Source organism: Chiloscyllium plagiosum, unplaced genomic scaffold, assembly GCF_037043375.1.
Source record: "Chiloscyllium plagiosum isolate Xiang-an unplaced genomic scaffold, Cpla_swu_hap1 HiC_scaffold_45, whole genome shotgun sequence".
Taxonomy (NCBI): Eukaryota; Metazoa; Chordata; class Chondrichthyes; order Orectolobiformes; family Hemiscylliidae; genus Chiloscyllium; species Chiloscyllium plagiosum.
In genome coordinates this window covers 3645415-3659615 of record NW_028270183.1, presented here as the reverse complement: position 1 = coordinate 3659615, position 14201 = coordinate 3645415, and the positions used below count along the sequence as shown (strand labels likewise).

Here is a 14201-nt window from a genome sequence, read left to right as displayed (position 1 = left end):
ACAACACTAGCCACTGAGCTCCAGGGTGAATACTATCCATTTACTACCACCCTGTCTTCCATGGGCCAGCCAATTCTGTATCCAGACAGACAGGTTTCCCTGTGTCCCATGCTTCCTTCCTTTCTGAATGAGCCTACCAAGGGGAACTGGATCAAACGCCTTTTTAAAATTCAAATACACCACAATTGCTGCTCGACCTTCAATGTGTCTTGTCACATCCTCAAATAATTCAATAAGGTTTGTGAGGCATGACCTGCCCCTCTCAAAGCCATGCTGACGATCTCTAATCAAACTATGGTATCATAGTAGTGAATACAGAAGCAAAATATTCATTATGGACCTCCCCTAACTCCGTGCACAAGTTCCCTCCACTATCCTTGATTGGCCCTACCCTCATGTTTCTCACGTGTTGAACGCCTTGGGGTTTTCCTTAATCCAACCCGCGAAAGCCTTTTTATGCCCCCTTCTTGCTCTCCTTAACCCATTCTTCAGTTACTTCTTGGCTACCTTGTAACCCCCTAGAGCCCTGACTGATCCTTGCTTCCTCAGCCTTAAGTAAGCTGCCTTCTTCCTCTTGACTAGATGTTTCACATCCCTTGTCACCCAGGGTTCCTACACGCTACAATCCCTTCCTTGCCTCAGTGGAACAAACCAATCTAACACTATCAGCAAGTGCTCCCGAAACAAGCTCCACATTTCTGTTGTGCACTATAAGGGGATGTTCAAAATGGGGTTCAGAACACCAACATGTTGATGCTAAGTGAGAAAACAGGTGAAAGGCTGAAGGTTCACCCGTGAGTACTGGATTGGAGCTCTGAACCCAGGCAAATCAGAACCTTCATTCTAATGCTTGGCTTAAAATGCCCTGGATGAATGTGGTCAGGTTTAGCCAGTCTGTGGCTGACCATGGGACACTAGCATCACTTGGAATACACTGGAAGCAAGACACAGCCGGCTGCTGGACAGCTAAAGGGGGAAACTGAAAAATGTCTCAGTTATCCAGATGCCAGTGTAGACCTGAGGGAGAGTGCTGAACTGTCAGCACAGACACAAAACCAAGGCCCTGTCTATCTCCTCAGAAGTATGTACGTTCCCATAGCCACTGTGACCGTAGTAATCTGGCCAACCAGAGAACAGATCATTCGCCATTATTATTTTGCTTACTTGTGGGATCTTACTGAGCGCAAAAGGGCAATATGTTTGCTACATTACACCAGTAACTGAACTGCACATGACTGGTTGCAAGGAGTTTTGGTGAAAGGCGCTACAGAATGCAAAGTTGTGGTGTTCCTGGTACAGCTGGAACTTGGAGATGCCAGAGCCCTGAAGTAGGAGCTTCACTCTGCAGCCAGCTGGGTAGGCTCGAGTGGTGATTCAGTCTCGGAGTTCAGCTCTTGGAGAACAAAACCAAGTTTAATTGTAAAGTTCCCAAAGTTAAAGCTCAACAAAGCCAATGACCGACAGTGGAAGAAGCAGACTTGTGATGAATGAGTGCTGACCTTGTTTCTTATAATACTCCTCCCATGCCTTTGTATAATCCTGCTGGGGGCCAGGCTGCTGGCCGGGCTGGCTCTGCTGACCTGAGAAAGGGAAAGCAAAAAATAAGCCTGAGAGAATATCCCAGACATGAGAAACAGTATTGAAGAAAGGCACTTCTTGACCAAGGGAAAGACCAATGGGAAGCAGAGGGAAGTTCAACTGGTCACTGAGCTGAATTAGCAAGTGGATTCTAGGATCAGAAAAAACAAAAACAGACTGGTCAGGGCTGCACCCTTGCTTCACTGTCACTGGGTCAAAACCCTAGAATTCTCTCTCTAATGGCATTGTGGGTCTACCCTACAGCAGGTGGGCTGCAGCGGGTCAAGAAGGCACCTTCTCAAGGAGCAACTAGGGACAGGCAATAAATGCTGGGCCAGCCAGCAACACACTCATTCCAGAATAACTTCAAAAGGAAAATCTCATCTCAGTTTTAAAATTAACTCATTTATTTCTAAAGTGCTCTCCCTTAATTCTACATTACCCCACTGCCAGAGAAGGCTGTGGAGGCCAGGTCACTGAGCATATTTAAGACGGGGCGATAGGTTCTTGAGTATCAAGGGGATCAAGAGTATACGGGGAGAAGGTGGAAGAATGGGGTTCAGAAACTTATCAGCCAGGATTGAATGGTGGAGCAGACGCAATGGGCTGAATGGCCTAATTTCCACTCCTATGTCTTACAGCCTTATAAGTGGAAGCATCTATACAAATAGACTGTAGGCTGTTATAATCTGTTCCCGCTCCAGTTTATCATCTTCAAAACCAAAACCAGCAATATTCATACCAGCCCATTACAATCCAACCTGGTGATAAACTACTCAAACACAGGGTGGGGTTAGAAGAGAGGTGAAAGCAGTGGTGGTTTAAGAACGAGAAAGCACAAACAATGCTGTAGCAAGCTCGTTTACAAAGAGAAATTAACCTTACACTTAGCACGAGCACAAGGGCGCAAGCTTACCGCAGAGAGCGCGACGCGCAGACAGAGAGCGCAACGCGCAGACAGAGAGCGCGACGCGCAGACAGAGAGCGCGACGCGCAGACAGAGAGCGCGACGCGCAGACAGAGAGAGGCACCTAGTTTCTTGTAGTATTCCTCCCATGCTTTAGTGTAATCAGGCTGTCCTCCTGGTCCTTGAACTGGAGGTTGCTGAGTTGGGTCTGTTTAAAACAGTGGAAAGACAATTAAAACAGCATCATAGGGAACAGCGACCTTCCTGTAGACACTGACAAATCTACAACAAAACAGAAATTGCCACAGAAACTCCGATGTGGCAGCATTTGTGGAGAGAAAGCAGTTAACATTTTGAGCCCAGTGACCCACCTTCAGAACGTACATTTAGATTCTAGATTCAAAACGTTAACTTGGTTTCTCTCTCCACAGTTTTACGTCTGGCTGAATGATCGCTTCTATCTCGAAGACAGGATGTAAAAGTGTTCGAGCCCTACTCAGAATGAATTTAAAAAAAAACCTACACTGACACTGCACATGAATCCACTTAAGCTTAGCTGATTTTAAACTAACACAGAAGCTCACTCTGGTTCCACAGGGTGACCTTTCATCTAACATGCTCGCCATGGGAAACAACACAGCCACCATCTTACCTGGCCCTGGTGGAGCAGCAGCTGGCTGCTGGGGTGGTACAGGTGCAGGAGGCTGCTGGTAATATTGTTGGTAATAGGCAGCCCAGGCAGCTGCATTCGGATCGCCGGGAGCTTTACCTGCACCACAAAACACAGCTTTCATATTCCAGAGAAGGTAACAGACCCCCAGTAACTCTCATCCCCACCCCAAAAACTTAAATGGAGCATGACCAAGGCCAGGTATTAAAAAGTATTTTGGAAATGCATAATGAAAGGAAAACACCAAGTACTCAAACACCAAGAGCTCGTGAAATGTTGAACAGAAGAGGAACAGGAAGAATTCAAGCTCTGGAAGTAGTTGTTAGAAAGTTTCAGCAGTCAGGTCTCAGCAGACAGACAAGTACCAGAAAGCACAATGATACACAGATTCAACAAGTACTCTTGGCAGCCCAATCATCGACCGACTTGAGATCTAAATGAGGCAAACTCAGGTAAGGAATTAAAATTATGAATAGCAAACAACTGCTTCTTGCAGGGAAATTTGGAATATAGGGATCAAAATATCAAATTTAACTGAAATCAAAAATTGATGATGAATGGGGGATAATTTAAGGGAGACTGATTTGGAAAGTGAAGCAATGTGACAGGGCGGGGAACTGGGATTAACAACACAAAAGCTGCTGCAGTTCTGCTGCATGGGAGAAGTGAAATGGCCACCCTATTACTAACTCAACATATTAAGTACTAATAGTTAAGAAAGGACATTTTTGTTTCATGAGGAAGATTTAAAGATTGGGACAGGAACCCTGGTGGGATAGCGCAGTTAATAAAAAAGATTTGTACTTGACTTGTTCAAGGTGTTAGTTCCATGAGAATGATGATGAGGACCCTTTGAGAGGAATGGCAATGAAGCAATTGTATAGCTGGTTACTTACAGAGAACTGAGCTAACAGTCCAACTTGTACTAGTTTGATTTTGTACATGACTTTGAGAATTTGGTTTGTGAGATGTGGAAATGGATACTGCTGTAAGTGACCGTGAACCCAAAGGATTGTGGATAGACTGGAACTGGATTAGACATTTACGAGAAGGAAGGAAACCCGACCTGGGCCTATACGCGAGTCCAGTTCCAGAAACACCCGACTCATGTTTAGGATTTAACAAAGGGAGGGATGAACGAGCATCTCAGAGGGCAGCCCAGGCCCTGTAACTGACTGAGCCAGCATGCTTCAGTACTTGCAGATTCTGAGAAAGTGTGGCTAAAACAATGTGAAGGAAGCCAGAAAAGGTTAGTAATTACTTGGGTCGTGTGGTCCAGGCGGCTGCCACTGTTGGTACGTGTTGCCCCAACCTTGAGGAGGATATTGATGTGGAGGAGGTGGCCCACCAGCAGCAGGACTGTCAGGGAAGAATGGTGGTTAGACATTTCAGCTCACAACAGTTAAAGATCCTCAAGCCTCTTGTGTCATCCACACCCTTCTACATCCAATTGGAAGTGTACTTACAGTGAAAGAGTGTGAACCACTGATGACATTCAATGCCTACATCAGTACAGCCCTTTCAGTGGAACCCTTTCGTAACTAGGGTCGAGAGCAGCTGACAATAACCAGAGCAGGCACTCACTGAAGCCAAGCTGCTGGGAACAAGCGGGAGGTAAACGTATTTGCCTTTTCAACACAAGTTTCACACTTGGGAGAGGTAATCAATGATCTTAGCGAGTTTTGAAAAGATTTGTAGCTCAGGTTGAGGTTTTGGATGTAGGTTTGCTCACTGAGGTGCAAGGTTCATTTCCAGACGTTTCGTTACCTTACGAGGTAACATCTTCAGTGGACCCCATGTGAAGCAATGCTGAAAATTCCTGCTTTCTATTTATCTGTTTGGCTTTCTTTGGGCTGGTGATGTCATTTCCTGTGAAGTCACTTCCCATTCCTTGTCTCAGGGGGTGGTAGATGGGGTCTAACTCGATGTGTTTGTTGATAGAGTTCCGGTTGGAATGCCATGCTTCTAGGAATTCTCGTGCGTGTCTTTGTCTGGCTTGTCCGAGGATGGGTGCATTGTCCCAGTCGAAGTGGTGTCCTTCCTCATCCGTATGTGAGGATATTAATGAGAGAGGGTCATTTTTTTGTGGCTAGTTGGTGTTCATGTATCCTGGTGGCTAGTTTTCTGCCAGTTTGTCCAATGTGTGTTTTGTTACAGTCCTTGCACGGTATTTTGTAAATGACATTAGTTTTGCTTGTTGTCTGTATGGGGTCTTTCATGTTGATTAGCTGCTGTTTTAGTGTGTTGGTGGGTTTGTGGGCTACCATGATGCCAAGGGGTCTGAGTAGGCTGGCAGTCATTTCCAACATGTCTTTGATGTAGGGGAGAGTGGCTAGTGTTTCTGGTCATGTTTTGTCTGCTTGTTTGGGTTTGTTGCTGAGAAATCGGCAGACTATGTTCATTGGGTACCCATTCTTTTTGAATACACTATTGGCAATTTTCCTCTGCTCTGCGTAGTTCCTCTGTGCTGCAGTGTGTGTTGGCTCATTGAAATAATGTTCTGATGCAGCTTCATTTGTGGACAAGCCAAAAAAGACACGCACAAGAATTCCTAGAAGCATGGTATTCCAACCGGAACTCTATCAACAAACACATCGAGTTAGATCCCATCTACCAGCCCCTGAGAAAAGGAACAGGAAATCACATCACCATAGGAAATGACATCACCAACCCAAAGAAAGCCAAACATATAAATAGAAAGCAAGAATTTTCAACATTGCTTCACCGGAGGCCCACTGAAGATGTTACCTAGTAAGGTAATGAAACGTCTGGAAATGCACCTTCCAGCTCAGCGAGCAAACCTCCATCCGTAATCAATGATCATTTGACAGGAAATGACAATAAAAACACAGGCACATCTCCAGCAGTGGAAATCCATATCCAACAAACATTCTCTGAAAGTTACGTGAACCCTGACTTTAGATAAGCTGCCCAACCGCATTTGGAGTTCTCAAAAGCAGAGACAGTGGAACCCTGGCCATGGTGCTGGGATACTGCTGCGACCCAGTTTCCTGCTGGTTAACAGGAAGGCCATCATAGTTGACACCAAGTGAGCACTTCAGATCACCTCCGGGCTGGAAGTAATAAAACACCATGTAGGAACGAATATGTAAACATTCCCACACGTCATGTATTTTAAAGCAGTGTCCCTGCTCACTCACACCATTCCATTCAGAAGACGATCCTGATCCCAACTCAATCACACGGCAAAGGGACAGGGAATACGCATTACACAAACAGACAGTTTACTTACTGAGGAGGTGGAGCTCCTGGGGGCCCTTGGGTGAAGGGTCCTGGCTGGAAAGGTCCCATCGGACCAGTAGGCATTGGAGGTCCGACAGGACACAAAGGACCCTGAAAACAGAACATTTTTTGCTTCAGTACAGAGTCAAGTAAACTTCTATTCTGATCTTCAGTCATGGACTTGCATAGATACTGGCAGATGACTTGATAAAATAACTTGCATCAATTTCTGCAAATGGAGTGTCTGTTTTAAATCTGTTACAAACCTAATGAGTGGTGCCGTTACCTCAATCTTCTCCTCAATGAGCTGTTTAGCATGGTCAATCTGTTGAGGTGACCCTCGGATGGTGAAAAGTTTAAAGTTTGGATCACCATTAGGCGGGGGCTGTCTCTGCAGTTCCACAAATGCACCAGTCTGTTGGTTTATTGCCTTAACATTCTCGCCACCTGCAAGGTTCCAACAATTTATATTAATGATGTGGATGCGAACATAAGAGGTCTCGTTAGTAAGTTTGCTGATGACACCAAAATTGGAGGTGTAGTGGACAGAGAAGGAGGTTACCTCAGATTACAACAGGATCTGGATCAGACGGGCCAATGGGCTGAGGAGTGGCAGATGGAGTTTAATTCAGATAAATGAGAGGTGCTACATTTTGGAAAAGCAAATCTGAGCAGGACTTATACACTTAATGGTAAGGTCCTGGGGAGTGTTGCTGAACAAAGAGACCTTGGAGTGCAGGTTCATAGCTCCTTGAAAGTGGAGCCGCAGGAAGATAGGATAGTGAAGGCGGCATTTGGTATGCTTTCCTTTATTGGTCAGAGTATTGAGTACAGGAGTTGGGAGGTCATGTTGCGGCTGGACAGGACATTGGTTAGGCCACTGTTGGAATATTGCGTGCAATTCTGGTCTCCTTCCTATCGGAAAGATATTGTGAAACTTGTAAAGGTTCAGAAAAGATTTACAAGGATGTTGCCAGGGTTGGAGGGTTTGAGTTACAGGGAGAAGTTGAATAGGCTGGGGCTGTTTTCCCTGGAGAGTCGGAGGCTGAGGGGTGACGTTATAGAGGTTTATAAAATCATGGGGGGGTATACATAGGATAAATAGACAAAGTCTTTTCTCTGGGGTTGGGGAGTCCAGAACTAGAGGGCATAGGTTTAGGGTGAGAGGGGAAAGATATGAGAGAGACCGGAGGGGCAACTTTTTCACACAGTGGGGTGGTACATATATTGAATGAGCTGCCAGAGGAAGTGGTGGAGGCTGGTACAATTGCAACATTTAAGAGGCATCTGGATGGGTATATGAATAGGAAGGGTTTGGAGGTATATGGGCTATGTGCTGGCAGGTGGGACTAGATTGGGTTGGGATAGCTGGTCAGCATGGACAGGTTGGACCGAAGGGTCTGTTTTCGTGCATTCTATGACTTTAATTAACTGTAGCTCAGCAACGTAACCGAATTGCTCTCTACATAAAAGATAGGCCTTCCTCTATTAATAATTTTGTAGAGATGTGCAGAACATTTGCAGCGAGATTAGTTTATTAAAGCTGTACTACTTCAGATTTCTGTCCCAAGCCATCCCTTCCGCTCCCCAGCACCCCCACAATGCCTCGAATCAATCAAACCAAATAAGGTGCAGTGAAAACACACAATGGAAAGAAATCAAAACAAATTTGTGCACAAAGATGTAATGTAAAAGTCATTCTGACTCAACCACTGACCTCTGCCAATGACCAATCCACATTTGTGGCTGGGGACGGAGAAAGCCATCTCTCCTCCAGGGGGGCCCATCCCCCACGTGCCTTGACCCCTTCCCCTTCCTCGGCCAGGCCCAGGCATACCAGGTCCGGGAGGACCAGTGGGACCAGCCTGCATAAGCACACAATTTACAACACTAAGTCAGAGAATAAGACAGAACATTCACATCACATGAGAATTCAGAACACATTCGGAGATGGACTCGAAGTAAGATCACCTGGATGAACTTGCTAATTCAGGTATTCTGCAGTGGAATGAAACATGAAAAGTTCTTTGCAGCATCCATGTCATAAACTCAGTACGTCAAACAAGCAGCACCCCAAAAGGCTTTAAAGTTGGAGCAAAGTATCTATCTTAAACCAGACGTGGTCTATGCTTTTCCTGGCTTGCTAAAGCTGAAAACAAAAACTGGCCAATTAAAGCCAGCTCCCAAATTTCTCAAGAATGACCTCAATACAAGATAAGGAAGCTATTTGGAAGATTAAGCCTACACCCTATTCAATTAGATCATTGCTGATTGGTAACTCAACTCTAATGTATATTCTTGAACACCTTTAAAAAGGTTTTAAAAAGCTCCAGTGGACTCAGTTCTGGAAGCTTCCAATGCCCCGGTATCTAAAGCTGTTTGGTCAAAGAATTCCACATTTCTACTTCCTCCAACATCTTTACATCTGATTGGATCAGAACCTCCCCACTGCTAAGTGGCAAAAGTAGCAAGTTAATGTAATTTCAATGATGACTTCAGCTTTCTTGCATTGTCAAACAGTTTGAGCTTTCCTGTGAGGACAATTCCCTAATGTACATGGTGCTTGATGACAGGTCGGTCTCTTTCGCGCTCTCCCTGCTGTGGGAACACTCCAACACGCTTGGAGGGACGTTGTGGCTCCAGATCCCTTCCTTACCACAAGCCAGCATGCTACTGGAAACTTCATAGACAGAGAGATCCAACAGGCAGTGTTGTGGGAAGTGATCCAGCACACTGGAGAGGAGCAAATGAGGTCAGTGTGTGCCTGGGTGGGGGAGAAGAGGAGGAAGGTGCGATGGGCACCATGCTGCAGTTGTGACTCCATCACTTGAATCTAAATAAAGCTGACACCTTACACAGTAAACGTGGCTGGGAATATTAATCATGTGGCAGCACAACCCAGTTTACACTAAACGAAATCAGGTTAACACTTTTGTTAACAGCATCTTGCATGGTCAAACTTAAGCTCAAAGATGGTAGCAACTACTAATCTGCAAAACAGAAACTGCTGGAAATATTTGGGTCAATCCACTTGTAGAGAGAAGCTGGCTCATCCAATCCAACAAAAGATCACAAATTGAAACATCAATCTAACCTCCTCCTCCTGACCTAAGACAATGATTATTTCCAAAAGAGATTTTAACAAGAAATCTGTGTGGAAATGGTGAAATAGATCATATCAGTACAATAAACCAATTAGTAAGCTGTACTTATTTAAAAATAGACACAAACTATCTTTGAAGAGGAAGCTATCCTCCAGTCATAGTAATGTAACTAAAACTTTTATTTATTTCAAAATAATTGAGTTATTGACTTTCGGTCTGCTATCATGTTGGAATTTGAAAAGCTAAGCATCTGTCCTCTTGTTTTACCATTGCATAAGTTCATATTACATTTTCTTTTCAGCATTCAAGTGGGAACAGAAGCGCAAGTCCAATTTCAAAAGTACTCCTTAAAAACTATTTAGAAATTCAACTCGTCCCCACACAGATCATACCAACATTCTGCAAGGTTACCAATTTTCATAAACCTATTGCTGATTTGAAAACATTTCTTTCAACACAATGGAACAGACAACTCTCACCCCATGTAATGGAACTGGATCAGTGTCCAGATCGCAGGGCAGGTATTGCCACTCACTGCGTTCACCACCAAAGATCCCTATTTAGCTGTGTGCCCTGGCATAACCCAATCACAGGCAACAGCACATCGGCTGTGCCGAGTGGAAACTTTAAAGATAGCGTATGGTGAAAAGAACGGTTAACAAAGACAATTTAGAAGGTTCATTGGTCACCTTGACAACACCTCTCAAAAGACATCAGGCAGCCACAATCTGATTTGAACCACAGAATAGTCTCTCAGACAAGTAGGCATCGATTGTGTTGGAAGCCCGGGAATGTAAAGCATGGAGAATGAATCACGCATGAAGGAGCAGCCTACAAAATGGGCTGCACAGCATGAAATCCACTGAAAAAGGTTCTCAAAGTCAGCTTGGAATCCCAGAAAAACCAATTTACTGAGGTTTAGGACTGCACTTTAATTTTAGATTGCTCATTCCTGACACACATTGGCGTGCAACACTGATTTCAAATGCCAACATGGATGCCTCTCTGCTGGTTTGCCTCACCATCCTTTGGGAAAAAAATGGGCTAATAAGGAGAGGCCTAACTATCCATGGAATACTCTCCACCTTTAGGCGTGGAGAGTAAAAGGGCAGGAAATCAGGAAGGAAGAAAAGTGAGAATAAAACTCTACTCCATACCCGCACGTTCTGCAGAAGGTCAGTTATTATTTGTGCAGCATGCTGGCATCTCTCTGGAGGCCCCATTACATGTGCTATCTTATCTGGCGTAGACCCATCATCTACGGGATGAAAAGGAAAAGGACTTTATTGAAAGATGAAAGTTAGCAGTTCCAGAGCAGCCGCAGTATGCATCACAGAAATCAGTTCAAATGGAACAGACAGCACCTGAAACAATGAACCAAATTTGCAAAAAAACCCCAAGTATTTAAGCCAGGGGATGCAGAGAGCCAACTGTCATATTCACCCTCATTGCTGACACTATAGCTCAATCGCACCCCAGTGGATGCAATATTTTCAACAACAGACAACATTGTTGCATGCACTCAGAACTTGAATTTCATGGCTTTCTCAGGGGGTGGTAAAGAGATGGAATCTATATTCTTCACCATACATCAGTCCCTGGTCAAGGGGAGGGGACAAGTTCCCAGATAGTGACTCAATGGGCCCCTGGATCTGTTACAGCTGACAGTGCAGGCAACAGCAGAATAAGCCTGTACTGACAAGAATAAACCTCTGAACATCCCTGCTGCATTGCTCAATCTTCACATTATTCCAGGCCAGCAGCTCAAAAACAAAACACAACAACATTCTCTTGATGGGGTTTTAAATTGAGGAGTACTGCTTATAATTAACCTTCAGCTCCCAGTCAGGTAGCTCGGGGAGGGAAGCAAGGGAGAAGAGAGCCACAACAAAAAACATTATGCCCCAAGACAAAGATAACAGTAACAATGGCACCTTCCTCACCCACGCTGGAAATGTGTTGCTGGAAAAGCGCAGGTCAGGCAGCATCCAGGGAACAGGAGAATCGACGTTTCGGGCATAAGCCCTTCCTCACCCACTCAGACCAACCCAAATTATCTACAAGGTGTACACTTGAGGATTCTGAACACATTCCAGTGGTTCTCTGTAAAACAACCTCCCAGGCAGTCTCACTGTTTCTCCGAAAGCAGCTTTCACAGTAGTGGGTCTTCATCTACTGCAACAAGGGGGTATGCAGAAGGTTGGACCTGGAAAGAAGTATTCACTTGTGCTAACAGTGAGTGATTTAGGACAATTCATTAACTCAGTATTTTCACACTCACATGGGCCTACACATTCCCATCTGGAGGAGTCTGATTGATATTTAGGTTTCAGGTACTCAATGGGGGTGATGGGACTGACCTGGTTTGAATTGTATTCGCACTCCAGCATCATTCTGAATTTTCTTGATCATTTCTCCACTGCGTCCGATCACAATTCCCACTGAATGCCGTGGCACTGGTACCTAGAGTGTTAAGAGTTGATTGATAAAAATCACTGCATTCATACCTTCTCAAACATTCACACAACACCCGACCATGTTTCCCACTATCTTCAGGGACCTGTGCACGCGCACCCCCCCCCCCACCCCCCCAAGACTCCTCTGATCCTGACTATTCACCTTGTTAGCCCCTCAGCAAGTGTAGTGCCTCACACTTTCCTGCAGTGTTCCATTTGCCCAACTATCCAGTTCATTGATATCCTCTCGCAGTTAAGAGCTGTCCTTCACACTAATCCCCTCCTATCAGTTTTCATGTTGTTCACAAACATCTTGACCACTCTCACTAGATTGAAGTGCAAATCATTAACAAATACCGCAAACAGCAAGGGCCCCAGTAGGAAACGCGCTTGTGGAACCCGTGAAGAGAGACTTTGAGGGATAGAAGCAATGCTCCTACTATAGACCTTTGTTCTGTGTCTCAGATAATTTTGCATCAATGTCTTGGATCCCACAGACTCCGTTTCTTCACCAGTCTGCACTGAGAGGCCTTATCAAAAGTCTTGAAGTCCATGCAGACATCAGATGCATTACCACCTCCAGAAATTAGATCAAGTTGGTCAAATGCGGACCTTCCATAACAAATCCATGCTGACTTGTGCAGATAAGCCAGTCTCTCTCCAAGTGCAGATATATTCTATCACTCAGAATTTGTTAATAACTTCCCCAAAGGTTAGATGGCCTGTAATTTCCTGATCCACCCTTCCTTCACTTTGATAACTGATTGACATTTGCAATCCTCCAGTCCTCTGGCAGCTCTTTTAGCCAGAAAGGATTTGAAAATGAGCAGGGTCTCACATATTCTCTTCTTGCCATCTCGACTGGGCCAACGAAATGACCACTTTTACAGCTGCTAAACTCTATTGCTATGGGGGAGGAGAGGGGAAACTAATGTATCTGCTTTCTATTTCAGATCCCAAGTGCAGGGTTATTCCACAACCAGAAACACACTCCATACCTATATCTATGCCTTGGCTCCAGCATCGTGAGACTAGCGGCTAACCCTTGGCCTAGGTCAGAAGGTCAGGACTAAGTAAATAAAGTTATTTCAACCAGAAATCAGCTGGGTTAAGCAAAGAGAAACTTTCTCCAAGAACTCCAGTGACCCTAGCCTGCAGAGGGCACATACCAACAAGGACAGCTTGGGCTCACTTATTATGACCTCCATGGTAAGGATAAAACAAGACACCTCACAGGAAGATTATTTGAACGAGGTACTGGCACCCATTGGAACTATAACCAGTGAGTTTTACAGAACAGAGTGGACAGATTCAGTTTAGAAGCCCTGTGCAGCTTCATACAAATTACATTGCAGTTTTAAAGCATCCACCAAATCAGAAGTGAACAATGATAACCACAAACACTTACATCTAAACCACCGACTCCACCAGTTCCTCGGTTGCCAAACTCATTCCTATCCCCAAATCCTCCTTGGTCACGCTCGTGCAGAATCTCCATCACCATGTCCCGTGCTTGCTACAACAGCCATTGCAAAGATGGTTAACCAGATAAATTAACTACAACTCAAAGAGCAGCTGCAAAATTGTTCTTGGTAGGCTCAGAACTCTACTTCACAATTGCTTTACCACAATTTCAACCGAGATTCAGATTGGAAATGTTAGCAACACACTGTAAACATCAGTAGGGGAAGCTGCTTCAGTAATCAGTTCCAGCATTCTGTGACTTCACTAATCTGAATAATAAACACCCTATTAACTCTGCGTTTTATTAAAACCCAAAATCTTCCCAGTTCAGGGCAATCCACAAGAAATGAAACTCTTGTAAACAGTTGGTGTTAATTCAGAAGTGCAGAAATTAGACTAAGGGAGGGGTTAATGACTTGTAAACAAAGTGAACAGCAATTAAAGCAGCAAGTCCACTACAACGCCAATTAATTAGCATCATGATCTATAAGGGCAATGCAAAAGAAAGCAGTTTACTGATAACAGGATCAACACAAGTAAGGGCAGGGACAAGGGAAGAGGGACTACGGGGGAATCAGCACTGGGGCTGGGGGAGGTCCTTTGGTCAGCAACAGAGGGAAACAACAGATAACTGGTCTCCATTTTACTGACAAGCTCCTCAGTGACAGGTGAAAGCATAGAAATGGTACTCAAGGAGATGGTGGTGGAAAAGAAAGAGCCAGGAATATCTGTGCTCATTAGGATGATTGTAAGAATCGTGGGAACGAGCTAGAGGTAGT

The 14201-nt window shown here is 44.7% G+C and overlaps 1 protein-coding gene across 3 annotated transcripts in view; it reads right to left on the bottom strand.

The window, feature by feature from the left end:
* khsrp (KH-type splicing regulatory protein) overlaps positions 1-14201 on the bottom strand; it is a 44522-nt gene that overhangs the window by 4611 nt on the left and 25710 nt on the right. For all 3 annotated transcript variants that reach the window (XM_087983255.1, XM_087983256.1, XM_087983257.1), the window contains 10 exons: positions 13367-13474; positions 11863-11965; positions 10660-10760; positions 8116-8263; positions 6685-6845; positions 6409-6509; positions 4417-4514; positions 3138-3254; positions 2610-2693; positions 1500-1580 (listed from right to left, as the gene is read on the bottom strand). In XM_087983255.1, coding sequence (XP_087839381.1) covers positions 1500-1580; positions 2610-2693; positions 3138-3254; positions 4417-4514; positions 6409-6509; positions 6685-6845; positions 8116-8263; positions 10660-10760; positions 11863-11965; positions 13367-13474 — 1102 coding nt within the window. The remainder of the gene's footprint in view (positions 1-1499; positions 1581-2609; positions 2694-3137; positions 3255-4416; positions 4515-6408; positions 6510-6684; positions 6846-8115; positions 8264-10659; positions 10761-11862; positions 11966-13366; positions 13475-14201) is intronic.